A 15282-nucleotide genomic window follows, 5' to 3' on the forward strand; every position below is an offset into this window, starting at 1 on the left:
GATTGTTAGAGAGACACTATACTATGTGTCAAAGATGACCTACACATGATGAATGAAAAAAAGGGAAATGAATAATAATCTAACTCCCAGGGAATTCTAATGCAATATCTAATGGGGGCATTGTTAATGTTGTGTTCTTATTCTCAAATCAGGGCCTGCAGTGATGGTATGTATACAAGAAACATTGTACTACACTATGGTGCTACCCAAATTTCTAAATGTCCTGGAAAAAGGTTAATTGAATATTAGAGTTAATTGAATATTAGAAGCAACTAGGATACATGCATGTAGTTAGCCCAAAAGATAATATATGAATAGGTAGGCTACAAGACCTACAGAATCAACATGCAGGCCACAGACTGAAACTTAATGTGATAGTGGACTCCCATGTGTAAACATGGACTCTGATCAGAAGTACAAAAACCTCAGATAGTAGACTCTCATAGGATTCTCAAATAAACTTTCACATAAAGCAGTGCCAGTCAAACATAGTATTTAATCCATGGGGTTGTAGAATGTTCAAGTGGTAGATCCACTTTGCCTCCACTTGGAAGAGGAGCTTCTTTTTATCACCACCTCGCCTCAATGGGGGGACATGATCAATAAGAGTGAAACGCAGGTCAGTAACCCCATGGCCCTGTTCGACGAAATGCCTCGCCACTGGTTGGTCACAGGATCCTTTCTTAAGAGCTTTCCTAATCGATGATCTATGGTTGGCTAGGAATGTCCTAGCATCATCCTTGGTTTTACCCACATAAAATCTGCCACAACTGCAGTTCAACAGATATACCACGAATGTGGTGGTGCAGGTAAGGAAATGCCTAATCTGGTATCTCTTTTGTTGGTGTGGATGTCCAAAAGAGGACCCTTGAATCATAGCACTACAGGTGGTGCAGCCGGTGCATCGAAAGCAGCCTTGTTTCTTCCTCTCATACAACCAGGTATCCTTATGACTGGGGTCAGGGATCATTAGCGAATCCTTTAGATTTCTATCTCTTTTAAAGCCCACTCTAGGTGTATGCCAATTATTGAATGGCAACGTTGGATCGCTCTGTACTATATGCCAGTGTTCTCTAAGCGTCTGACCCAATGCTCTGGTTGTTGGACCATAAGTGGTGGTAAAGGTCATCCGAAGTTCATCCTCTGTTTTGATAGAATCCCGTGGATGACTATCGGCCTCTGCCACAGATCTACTTTGCTCAATCAGGCGTGGGTTATATCCCCTCCTTACAAACCTCTGTTCCATGTCGGACAATTCTTTGTACTTCACTTGGGCTTCACTATTGTTACGAATCACCCGGCAAAGCTGTGCTTTGGGTATTGCTTTCAATAACACTGGTGGATGACTACTGGTGGCATGTAGTATTGAATTCCTGTCTGTGGGTTTTCTAAAAAGTGATGTCCCCAATCGTGCATTATCCAATTTGGAAATCTTCAGATCCAGGAATTCAATGGACGTTGTACATTCATGCTATTTTAAACTTCACTGTACTCTCCAAGGAGTTCAGCTGTGTTAACCAATCTTCCAGCTTGGTAGATGACCCACTCCAAATTATAAGGAGGTCATCTATATATCTCCTGTAAAAGAGTACTTCGGGCTTGTTGTAAACCTGCATGATGGTAGTTTCATAATTCTCCATAAAGAGATTAGCTAATGTAGGTGCCACATTTGATCCCATGGCCGTTCCAGAAATCTGTTGGTAAAATTTACCCTCAAATCGAAAGTAATTTAGCCGAAGGCTAAGATCCAACAGTTGTATCAAATAGTCTCTCGGAGGTATGGATACCTATTGAGAGCCTCAGTGATGCAACGTTTACCTGCTTCATGCAGTATGATAGTATAGAGGCTATTAACATCAGCAGTCACTAGGATATGTGGTTCCTCGATAGACATCATTTTTCAATCTTTAATACGGTGTGATTAGTCTCTCAGAAAGGATTTCATGTTCCTCATCAATGGCTGTAAATAGTAATCAACAAACATTGCTAGTCTTGAGGTGATAGCATTTCTAGCAGAGATTATTGGTTTCCCAGGGGGTCTCTTAGAATCTTTATGAATCTCTGGTAGCATGTAAAAAATTGGACACGCTGGGTGTTCAATCACCAGAAACTTGGAGATCTCTGTATCAATCCAGGCCTCCTCAATGCCCATCTGGACCAACTGTCTAATATTAGATAGGAACTCTCATGTAGGGTCTCTACTCAAGGGTTGGTAGGTACTCTTGTCACTAAATTGTTGTTTAATCTCATTGCTGTAATCACTATAGTTGAGGATGACCACAGCCCCTCCTTTATCCGCCGTCCTAATTGCAATGTCTGGATCTCTTGAAAGTGACAAGATGGCCTTCCTCTCTGGTTCTTCTATCCCTCTGAGGAAGAAGGTAACTTTGAAATGCGTCAGGGACGCTGTACGGATGCTATTGAGTCAACAGAGACTCTGAGGTGTTATATGTTATCCACTTTCCACTATACTGGTTTACGGTCTTATGTTTATACCTTACCTCATATGGATTGAGGTTGTACATTGTGAGTGGGACTTAAATTGTGTCTTTATGTGATTCTTTTGTAATAAAAATGTGCTTCACTATTTTTGGGCCCTTTGTTTGTTCCATTTACATGTGTATCGAGATACATCGAACCAAGATATACAGTGGGGATTCGATATACTGCTTCGGTTTCCAGCACAACTGATCTACTTTCCGGTATTCCTGATTAAACATTTGGTGGATCTGGAGGTTTCAGCTTTTTACATATGTTTACTATGAATGGTGACTACTTACCTCATGCTGATTGAGGTCCTTGGAAGTAAGTGTTTGGGGATAGGGGAGTTGTGACCCCACACTCTTTTAATTATATATCCACAGAAGGGAGGCGCAGACACATATTCTTTTGTATACATTTCCTGTAGAGGCAACCTGGGAGTCTTCGCACATTTTTCCTTGATTTGCTGCCCACCTTCTGATATATTATATCCTGGGGACTTTTATACTTAATTTGTATTTACATTTTATATGTGGCATTTAGGCTATTCTTTCATATGTCTTAAAATAGCATAGAGGTTAGCGCGGTTATTATATATATATATATATATATATATATATATATATATATATATACCGTATATATATATATATATATGGTATAGATATATAATCAAGAGGGAAGCACATGCACTATTTGCGCATGCATAACAACTTTGAAGATCTAGTGCGAATGCGTTTGGGGCTGAGTCACTCACGTATGTGATCAGGAGCGCTCATTAGGCTAATAAATATTATAATCGGAAGACCAGCCTCTTTTTGTGATCAGACATTTCAAGGGCAGGCACAAAAATATAAGTTTTAATAACTCTAAAACATTCGTTTTAGGAAAAATAAGTATCTTATTCATTTTATTGATATGAAATAAATAATGTAGTTTAAATTCATACTTTGGTCTATAGTTTTATAATCCTTTAAATGTATAATGCCTCCTATTCCTCAGTGCTTTACAAATATAGAGCAGAAGAAAAGTGAAGTGAAGTCAAGGGGGTCAAATCCCTACTGTTACATGTTTTATTGGCAACTAATGTGGTACAATTATTAAAACAAGCTTTAATAACCCTTAGCTGTCAGAATAAGTATGTATGTGCTCTTCCTGCCTATGGTTAAGGTTCCAAAAACAGGGAGGTTTATCAATATTAACAAAAAGATTGTAAGCCAGTTAATCTGATACTCAGGAAGAATGTCCTAAGGTTTGTATATATACTGTATATATATATATATATATATATATATATATATATATATATATATATATATATATATACATATATATATATATCCAAAAAAGCTTTGGAGTAAGAGCCTTAGATATACACTGTTTGACCCATAACAAAATTCCACCCTCCTTTGCTCTTCTGCAGACACACCTGTTAAGTAAATTGTCTTTAATCCTATCTATACTCAGATAAGTTAAATAGCATGTAATCCCTTGCACAGATGGCAGTTAAATATACCAAATAATTTACCTATAAGTTGCATTTATACTGCCTGCTCTCACTCACACATCAATTCAGTGCTCAAACTGAGGAAATGCATTAAAGAGAAGGAATAGATATGCATAGTATATAAACCAGCAATTAAGTCCTTCAGTGACAAAGGTCTGCATACAAAATAAATGTTTTAACATTTGAAAGTGTCACTTAATAAATTATTTGCAAAACACAGCACATGGTACTATAAAAAACCTCTTGAAACACCCAGTGAGTATGTGTATTAGTCTCTTTGATTTTGACTAATTATGGCTAGGTGTAAATGTGTTTTGTGCAGTACATAGTTAGTTCAGACAACTGGTAGCATTCTGCAGCATTTGCTTTTATTTTTCAGTAACACAAAGCTAAATAGATAAAGAGGCCTATTTATCATATGTCTGTCGGACCTGATCCGATAGTGCGGATCAGGTCCAACAGACATCACAGAATGCGGAGAGCAATACACTCTCCATATTCAGCATTGCACTAGCAGCTCTTGTAAGCTGCTGGTGCAACGCCGCCCCCCTGCAGACTCGCGGACAATCAGGGGTGTCAATCAACCCGATCGTACTCGATCGGGTTGAATTCTGGCGATGTCTGTACACCTGCTCAGAGCAGGCGTACAGGGTTATGGAGCAGCGGTAATTAGACCGCTTCTTCATAACTGCTGTTTTTGGGCAAGCCTACAGATAAATAAGCCCCAAACACTGTATATTGCATTTCATTTGAATTAAAGGGACATTAAACTACTAGTTACAACTAACAGTAGCATGATTTCTATTCACCATGCTTATGTTTTTCCTACTGACCGGCAGTTTTCTTCAAAGACCTTAATTTTACCCATCAAAAGTGCTGGTTAGTGAAGTTCTGCATCTTCACACCGGGTGCCGCCATCTTGGAATGTAAGTATTCTTATACCCTATGACAGAAGTGTTGTACATTCACAGACCTGTGACACTGTTGTCTTCTTGACAAGTCATATCATGCACTTAAATTTAGCCTCCACAGTACAGAGCGGGAGCTCTACATTTATGCAGTAGCTGTATTGCTCTATATTATTCCTGAGGGCCTTTTCTTATTAGTTATGTAACTTTTAAACTGTGTCAAAAAGCCAGCAATGTCCCTGATCTGTAAAGCACACTGATTCTGTCACAGGATACAACAATATATGAGTACCAAGATGGCGGCGCCCAGTATAAAGAGGCAGAGCTTTGCCAACTGTCTTCTATAATGGGCTAAAATAAGCGAATATGTTTTAAAAGAGAGCTGCAGATACAGGAGAAAGAACAACAGACTGATGAATAGTAACCATGCTATTGTAGTTGTACTCAGCAGTTTATTGTCCCTCTAAGTAAATTAAATCATTCAATAATTTCAAATTTAAAAAATGCCATGAAGTTTTGCAAAAAATATGTTTAACAATGTTATACATTTTCTAGAGCACTAAATGGCAGCAGTGCTTATCTTCCAGTGCTTCAGACAAGTGCACATTACCTATCAAGGTATTCTCTTCAACAAAGAATACCAAGAAAACAAAGCATATTTAATAATAGAAGTAAAATTAAAACATTTATTTTAATCAGACAAGGTTGCCTATTACTGACACTTAGAGTATACTTCATCATACAAAGCTCTGTTTATTTTCCACTGTCATTTCTCTCTTCCACCCCCAACATTTTCATTCAATCTTCTCCCATAATTTTACTAATCCGCTATCACTTATATTAGATGTGTGCATTTGGCAGTTTCGTCCACTGACGAATGTGGAAGTAGGAGGCTATTTTCGGTATTCGACCCTTTTCAAAGCTGAATATCCTTTTGTGCAAGTGAAACACACTTAGATCTGGTTTTGCACGGATAATAGTGTTTTTCACTTGAACAAGAGTAAATTTAGCTTCGAAAAGAGCCTCCTACTTCCACATTTGTCAGTGAACGAAACTGCCGTATGCACACATCTTCATTATAACTCATCTTCTAGTTTTTATGTCCTTAATTTAGAATTAGTAATTGGTTTTAGAAAAAAAAGAAACTTCTCAGAAAATTAAAAGATTGCATAGTAGACAGAGCTGCATTGTACAAATTCCTTGGCACAATGATTCAACGTGATTTGAAATGGGATGCTAATAATTTTACTATAATTAAAAAATTCTCAACAACGTTTGTACTTCTTAAGACAACTTAAAAAATCTGGCCTGTCTCAAAAACTGTTAACTTGTTTTTATTCATCCATCATCAAATCAGTTTTATCATCCTCTATTTTAAACTGGTATAGAATTGCTACATTATCATTAAAGGAGAAACTACACCCAATTGTGAGATCTGTGAAAAAAATCATTAGGTGTCAACTCATAGCACCCTGACCATTGCTATTTTATCCGTCTTTTTATCGTAGGCCAAGGTTGACAGTTTTACGAACTTGGACAAACCGTTTTGTGAATAGTTTTTTCACCCAGGCTATTAAAATAGCAAAGAGGAATACTTTTCTTATTTTACTTGTGGTACAATAATTTGCACTTTAGTCACGTTTTGTGAATATATTTGATTATTAGATTTTTTACACTGCTAATTATTTGTTTGTCCATTGTCATCGTTTACCTTTGCACCATCAAATATTCCTTGTAAAATTTTCTTTTTTATACTTAGCAAATAATTTAGTCTATTCTATTCTTATTTTGTTCTTGGCTCTCCCAAATTCTTCATTCTCCTCCATTCATAGCATTTCTTAATCAAACCCTTGAGTGCTAACGACGGCTCTGAGCCGTCGCAGAGTTTCCCACTCTGGTGCTAACAACGGCTCAGAGCCGTCGCTAGCACTCTCCCACCTTGAGGGAGATCTGGGGGCTCCTACCCAGGCGATCGGGCATGGATAGCGACAGGCATCGCCGGGGCTTCACGTTATGCGTGGTGACGTCACACGCAATGATGAAATTTATTTATACGTAACAATGTTAAGTATAGGAGCAGGGGGCATGCTGCTTAGAAGCCGGTATCTTAGGCATCTAAGCAGCTACAGACCCCCAAGACCCACCATTGGAAAGGTAATCACCTAACCTTTCCCCAACAGTGTAAGTCTTGGGGATCTGAAAAAAAAAAGTTAAAAAAATAAATAAATAAATAAATAATAATAATTTAAAAAGCTTAGCACCCAGGTGGGAAAGTGCTTAGCACTCAAAGGGTTAATTGAAAAAAACACCCTTTATTATCTTAACCCTAGCCACTCCCAAAAAACTACAGATCATTTTGGATGTTTGAACATAAATGTTAACAAAGCTGGATAGCTTTTGTACCTCCTCATCCCAGCAGGTAGATTCAATTATTTCATAATATAATTAGATAAGATTGCCTATACAAACAAAACTCTCATGGGGCATATACTAACCTTGTCTGCTATGTGGAGGTAACTAAGAATCTCCTGAGTGAATACCATGCTTTCTTCAGTGTAGATCTGGAATACAAAGACTGTGTGTGAATGTCGATAAACCACAAGATACTAACAGTCGCCTGGTTATGAGCTGCAGTTCTGCTTTTTTATTGACAAAGTCTAACAGGTTATGTCTGTTCTTCAGCAAGCAAGGAGTCTAAGTCTATCCCATTGCACAGAAGTGGGAGGGGGGGTTAACAACAGTAGGAAATTGACAAGGAATGTGACATACTCCATCCAAATGACACAAATGTTATCTAGGACAAAAGTTCTAGAAGAGAATAATTTCAACACACTAGAGAATTAGGAAATACATGCAAGAGCGTCATCTAACACTCTAAATAAAATAACTAATACACAGAATAAAACTAATAATATTAATGCATTCAAAAATATCTCTCTGCAGCAATTATCACAGACAACTGATATATCCGCTGGCTGAAACTAGCATATATATTTGACAGAATACTGACAGCTTGGATTGGACTGCGATACTTCAGATTGAATTTGAAACATAACAGACCATCTCTGTGTATTAATAAAATAATAATAATAATAATTTCACTCTGACTGTCCATTAGAGGAACATAACATTTTTAATCTGTCTGCATAACCCCCCAAAGAAAGGGACATGCCTCACAAAGGGACTTCAGAGCCCTGTGAGCAATTCTATCCACTATTGGTTAGCCATTATAGGTGTCACCTGTATCTGTCACTTTTATTTTCTTGCAAAAGGTTTTTATTTTATGGGAGCAACCCTGTAGCGCAATTTACAATAAAGACATTATGCATAATTGCCATAGAAACTTTTTTTTCCCAATTACTTGCGCAGTGAGCCCTAGAGACGTAATAAATGTTAACACTATGGACTAGATTACGAGCTGTAGTTTTCTCTCTCGTTTGAGCGTTAAAGCCGCTAGAAGAAAATATTTTCACTCTGAGGATTCACGCTCGTATTGCGAGTTGAAAGTAAAAAGGTTTGTACTCTCGCGTTCGCAAAGTCAAGGTAACAAATAGACTTGGAGTAGGCGAATGCAAAATATAATTCCCCCATAGACTTCAATGGAGCCGTTAAAAAAAAAACTACAAGTCGCGCAAACACAATCGTGGTTATAAAAGCTCAACGTAAGAAGATAATATTGCATATTTCATAATATTTCATAATCCAATGTTCTGCAAATAGCAGAATATGTTCTATTTATTCTAAAAGAGATATTTAAATAAATATCTGAATGATTTATGCAGAAATATATATTTATACCTATATATATATATATATATATATATATATATATATATATATATATATACACACACACACAGAATATCTATTTTAAAATGCATAGAACATATTCCCCTATGTGTAGAACATTGGAATGTGAAATATTTACAGTAGGGCTCCAAAGCATATTATATTATATTATACATATTAATATGTGTGTTTATATGTGTATATATGTCTGTAAATACATATATATGCATATAAATACATTAATTCATTTGTAATCACAAACATATATATATATATATATATATATATATATATATATATATATATATATATATACATACAGTATATATATATATATATATATATATATATATATGTATACATACATACATATTACATATTTTGGCATGTATATGTATTTCTATGTTAAAGCCCTTTTTATGCCTTTTTTTTTCTAATACGTGAGACCTCATATCTTTAAGCCCTTATAACATTTTTAAGCAATATTTTTTAATACTTTATTTTGCAGACAATCACCAAGATTACAAGTTATGCTGTAAACCGGGTGCGTAAATAACGCAAAAAAAAATAGCCGTATCACACTCTACATAGCTCTGCCATTACTGCCAGGTTACTGAAAAACCTTCTTTTGTTTTGCGCTATGGTGCAATAGGCTCTATACCGCACAAAACCCAAGGCCTGACTTGACGTGCTCCTGCACGTTTTCCCCCATAGACATCAATGGAGAGAAAGTGTTAGAAAAAAATTAACACCTGCGATCACGGAATGGTGATTGCTATAACGCAATCCCCGTTGATGTCTATGGGGATAAGAAAGTTATGTAAAAACACCCTAACATAAACACTTAGTCTAAATACCCCAAATCTGCCGCCCCCCCAACACTAAATAAAGTGATTAACCCCTTAACTGCTGCCCCCTGCATCGCTAACACCTAAATAAGCCTATTAAACCCTAAACCGCCCCCCGACATCCCCAACACTAAATAAAACTATTAACCCCTAAACCGCCGTTCCATCCACATTGCCAACACTAAAATAAAGTATTAACTCCTAAACCGCCGCCCCCCCCGCATTGCAAATACTATAATAATGCAAAACAGAAAGAGAAGCAGTCTGCCAGGAAAGAACAGCAGCATCAATAGCTTGTTCTATGGCCCGGTTACCACGTGGAAGTAGCTTCTTTCTGCCCAATTGTGCTTTTCACAGAGGAAAACTTTCCTGTAGTATATCAGTCTGATCCCGCCGACAAGGTCAGTCCAGCCCCGAAGCACCAGGCAATTCTCCTCTGAACAAGGAAAAGCCAACCCCAGACGATCGTTTCGGCCTTCTGTGGGCCTCGTCAGTGAGGTGCAGCCATATACCTCTAAGCACATTGGGCAAGGAGTCTACGTCTGGTTTCCCCCATCACCCATAGGGAGACTATCCCCAGGGTCATATTTCTGTTTTGCATATGTAAATATGACCCTGGTGATAGTCTCCCTATGGGTGATAAGGGAAACCAGACGTGGACTCCTTGCCCAATGTGCTTAGAGGAATATGGCTGCACCTCTCTAACAAGGCCCACACAAGGCCAAAACGATCGTCTGGGGTTGCCTTTTCCTTGTTCAGAGGAGAATTGCTTGGTATTTCGGGGCTGGACTGACCATGTTGGCGGGATCAGACTAAAATACTAATGGAAAGTTTTCCTCTGTGAAAAGCACAATTGGGCAGAAAGAAGCTACTTCCAGGTGGTAACCGGACCATAGAACAAGCTATTGATGCTGCTGTTCGTTCCTGGAAGACTGCTTCTCTTTCTGTTTTGCATATGTAAATATTACCCTGGGGATAGTCTCCCTATGGTTGATGTGGGAAACTAGACGTGGACTCCTTGCCCAATGTGCTTAGAGGAATATGGCTGCACCTCACTGACGAGACCCACAGAAGACCGAAACGATCGTCTGGGGTTGTCTTTTCCTTGTTCAGAGGAGAATTGCTTGGTATTTCAGGGCTGGACTGACCTTGTCAGTGGGATCAGACTGATATACTACAGGAAAGTTTTCCTCTGTGAAAAGTGCAATTTGGCAGAAAGAAGCTACTTCCAGGTGGTAACCGGGCCATAGAACAAGCTATTGATGCTGTTATTCGTTCCTGCCAGACTGCTTCTCTTTCGATTTGCAAAAGACTATAATAAACCTATTAACTCCTAAACCACCGGCCCCCACATCGCAAAGACTAAACTAAACCTATTAACCGCTAAACCGCTGGCCCTCCACCTCGCAAATCATTAAATTAAACTATTATCCCCTAAAACTAACTATTCCCTATAGTTTAAATTAAATCTACAATATAACTATCTTTAAAAAAAAAAATACATACCTGTGAAATTAATAAAAACTAAGATTAAACTATAAATAAAATAAACGAAAAATCAAAAAAACTAAATTACAAGATTAAAAAAACCTAGCACTACAAAAAAATAAAAGGTGCGGTAATCATTCTAGCATAAATCTCAATTGCCCTAGTTTGCATTTACTTTCAACTTGTAATGACGGCAGAATTTAACTTGTGCACAAATGGCCATTCTCATTGCTAACAGGTTCATAAAATACAGCGCAGACATAGCCACAAAATCTCTATAGACAAACATTACCAGTAAAACAAGTTGTACTGAAGAGCTCAGGGACTTTTAATGTGGCACTGTCATAGAATGCCACCTTTGACACAAGTTTGTGACATTTTTGACCTACTATATCTGCCCTGGCCATCTGTAAGTGCTATTATTTTGTGTGATGAAATGGTAGACCATGCAAACGCACTGAGCAGGGCCACTGAGTGCGCATGTAATGCATACAAACCGCCTATTATCTGACGCATCACTAGCTACACAAACTGCCTCTGGAAGCAACATCAGTTCCAGAACTGTGCGTCAGGAGCTCCATGAAATGGGTTTCCATGGCCGAGCAACTTTACACAAACTGTCGGTTAGAGTGATGTAAAGTCACTGGACTGGAGCAAAGGAAATGTGCTTTCTGTAGTGATGAATTGCGTTTCAAGTGATTGTTAAGTTTTGCTATGGAATTAACACTTTCTATAATTATTCTTAAAAAGAGGGCCACCTTCATTAACAATTAGAATTAAAGGCGCTTTATTCTTCAAATAATTACCGTTTAGTGATCGGAAGCATTGAGCCGTTCTTCCGCCCGCATTTCATACTTGATTTTATTTTTCACGAATCCGGCTTCAGCCAATCAGTGCGTGCCCTCTTTGGCATCTAGCTAGTGGAGCGCGGATTCAGCATAAAAAAGATGCGGGCAGAGTTTCGGGTGTCCTCCCAGTTTCTCTGTTGAAAATGCTTTGTGTGTGCTGGATTTTAACATACAGATTGATTTTGCATTGTGATCTCTCAAGAAACTCCAGTTCAGGCAAAAAAACAAAAGTCATTTCAAGAGCAAATTGACAACAGATTGTGATTAATACCTGTAAGTGCAAAATATCAAACCATTTCTCCCAAAATATTAGCTTAATATTGCATTGTTTTTATATGTTTCATGGTTTTTGTTTTTATCAATTTACATTGGACTGTATAGTTTTCTCCCTTTAATGTGTCCCCGATGATCCATTTTACCTGATGGAGTATATTGAATTGGTTTTACAAATAGTTCCTTTACCTTTATTTTGTAATTTGAAATAACTTCTTCTAGAAACCCCCACCTATACAGTAAATTTCAATACTTTAGTATTGGCTAAAGAAAAGCTATGTAAACAACTCCTATCTAAACTGTTAGTGTGTCAGTGTGTATGCATGTGCTGAAATATGCAGAACAGGCAGATTTTTCTGTTTAACAAACAAAGATATTACAGAAACAGATGTCATCAAAGATAAACTATTCTTTATATACAGCACTTTGTACACACATATTCTGGCTCCAGTGCTTGAAGCTCTGTGAATTTTTTATGCTCTGAAACCATAACATCCCCTCTGAGAAATACAACAAATACCATAAATAAAATGTCTGCATTATAAAATGACACAATAGAGGGATGACTCAGTGGAACAACCTGGTTCTCTCTGGTATAGTATAAAGTATCAAACAGAAATAAAATAATATTCTGAGAAATATTGGGTTATACTTGATACAGGTGCCAACCAAGGCAGAACAGAATTCCGCATCGACCCTACATGTGACTATAGAATACCTTTGAATTGTGAACTTCCTGTAATGTAATATTAACTTCATTGTATGAGAATATCCTGGCACATGTTTGACAGCTGATGTGAGAAAACAGCAGTTGTTTCCTGAGAATAGTACAACATTATATTGATCTTCCTGTAGCAAGAGGTGACAGTTTGTATTCCAGAGTTCTGAGCAACAATTTCCTGGCACGTAGCACTGCTACACCATGGCAAAGATTAGATTTTTCAGGTGTTAAAGGGATAGAAAAGTGAAATGCGCACAAATGCATTTCAATTTTAGATAGCAGCATTTTTGCAATACACTTCCATTAGCAGCATGTGTGCGAAAACACATAACTTTTACTAGAAGCATTTTTTGCTAATAGAAGTATACTGCAAAAGTTTTTCTATTAACCTCTTAATGACCCGTTACATACCAAGTATGTCGCTGGTCTTTGAATGGGGATTGCTGTTTTTATAGCGTGGCCTCGCCGCCAGCAGCAAGACCGCGCTATTCTAGGATGACTGCCGCAGAAGGGAGATCATAAAAAGCACGGTTCTGCCGCTCGCTGTGAGACCTGCGCTACTATGACCTGAAAAACCCTTAACAACCAGAGACGTAGAGGGTTAAAAACTGAGATACACCCATGTACATTTCACAATTTACCTTAATATTCCTTTAAATAAATGAAGGATTTGTGGAGGCTTGTCAATGTCTACCAATAAAGCTGTGGGAGTTGTCCTTATAAGCCAGTGAAAAATGTAGGGATAAGTAATGTATAAGTGTGCACTTTCTGTAAGTTTAGTAGAGTTAGACTTGAGACGTTAGCAGGGTGCATGTCCTGCTCTTATAATCAAAAGTTGCTTAGTTTTTTAAAGGTAAATTACATGAAAAGATGGAAAAATAAATAATTAAAATATACAGGCAGTCCCCGGGTTACGTACAAGATAGGGACTTTAGGTTTGTTCTTAAGTTGAATTTGTATGTAAGTTGGAACAGGCACTTTTTTAGGTGAAACTCTAGCCAAACATTTTTTTTTTTTGTTTTGGATAGCATAGGATAAAGTTTGTTTTGCTATCTGTGCCCCTGTTCAGAAAATTTCACATCACTTTCTGTCCTTGTGACAATTGGATTTTCAGTATTTTGGATTATCCTGGAAAGAAGGATTGTCGATAAAGCTCTATTTTCTCTGTATGTAAGTACGAGTTGTACTTAAGTCGGATGTCTGTAACCCGAGGACTGCCTGTATTGAAAAGTTGTTTTATTACACATAAGTAAGCAGTTTATATAAAAATCTCAATCCCTTTTAAAATGTTCTGTTAAATTTTACTTGCTGCAGCGTTTCAAATTCATATTACTGGCATTTTAAATTGCACAGATTTTGCAATTTGCTAAGACTGCAGCGCTATGTATTTAATCTGTTCACGACAGCAAGGAAATAACCCCTAACTCAACCCTAACACACAAAAGTTTCACTGACATTTTATTTATTTACAGCATTTTAAACATTTCCCATTTTAAAGGCACCTTTAAATTGCAGCATTTCAAAAAACCTGACTACTGTGCACAGAAAGTGTTTGAATTTGAACTCTTGGTATAAATTTGTTGCAGTTTGAGGTTCAGATTACTTTTGTTAAAGCAAAATCAGCAATAGTCCCATGCACCAAAGGGCATAGTGCATCCTAATGATCTTTCTGTTTCATGTCAGTGATCCCTGTATAGCATTGTATATAACGGTAAAAGACATAGCTTTGAGGGTATATAGAGCAGATTACTTACAGCACAGTGCAACTCCCAGAGACGGATTAGACTGTGTGTGGGTGAGGGTTCTTTTTTCACTGGCACCAGGGCGGGTTTGGCTTATCAGGTGACTACACTCACATCCACCCTTTTCCCTTTAAAGCTGTAGGGCTCTTTTGCATATACCTGACTGTTACAGTAACATTTTATGCCAGAAGCCTGCTGGGTTATTTTTAACTTGCGTATTGTAATTCTATATGGCACATATCTCCCTGGATTTATTTAATATTTGTGCCAGCCTGTTACATGAAATTTAATCTAGGGCTATTGGAATTCATTTATCAAATTTGATTTAAAAATAAATAATTGACGTTTCCACCTTTTCTCTTTACACTGCAGACAACATTTTGCCTAAGCTTTAATTGTTTTCAGCCCCTGGCATGTTTAGTATAACAGGTGGTACAGGTATTAGCTACTTTACATGTTGCCAGAGCATAAGGGTCACGATCTACATTAAGGCACAGAAAGGCACCTTACACAAATTGCAGCTGTTAGATTATGAGAGTCACAATCTAAAGTCCCATCAAGATCATATTTATTACAGTCAAAAACATATTTAGAATGAAAATCTTTTATTTTACAATATAGACTGGGATTTCTTTACATGTGTTGTTTCTATATGTAAAATACACATTTCTTTCAGT

At 37.4% G+C, this 15282-nt stretch overlaps 1 protein-coding gene across 2 annotated transcripts in view; it reads right to left on the bottom strand.

Moving 5' to 3' along the window:
• The window catches only part of ANXA9 (annexin A9), a 96596-nt gene extending 81904 nt beyond the window's left edge, over positions 1–14692 (bottom strand). Inside the window, exons 1-2 of one of the 2 annotated variants that reach the window (XM_053705487.1) lie at positions 14618–14692; positions 7392–7457 (exon numbers count right to left, since the gene is read on the bottom strand). In XM_053705487.1, coding sequence (XP_053561462.1) covers positions 7392–7439 — 48 coding nt within the window. In that variant the 5' untranslated portion in view covers positions 7440–7457; positions 14618–14692. Of the gene's footprint in view, positions 1–7391; positions 7458–11827; positions 11852–14617 lie in introns of those variants that run through there. The other variant, XM_053705488.1, reaches the window with a different exon arrangement.
• Positions 14693–15282: the final 590 nt, after the last annotated feature.

This window comes from Bombina bombina, chromosome 1, assembly GCF_027579735.1.
Source record: "Bombina bombina isolate aBomBom1 chromosome 1, aBomBom1.pri, whole genome shotgun sequence".
NCBI classification, from domain to species: Eukaryota; Metazoa; Chordata; class Amphibia; order Anura; family Bombinatoridae; genus Bombina; species Bombina bombina.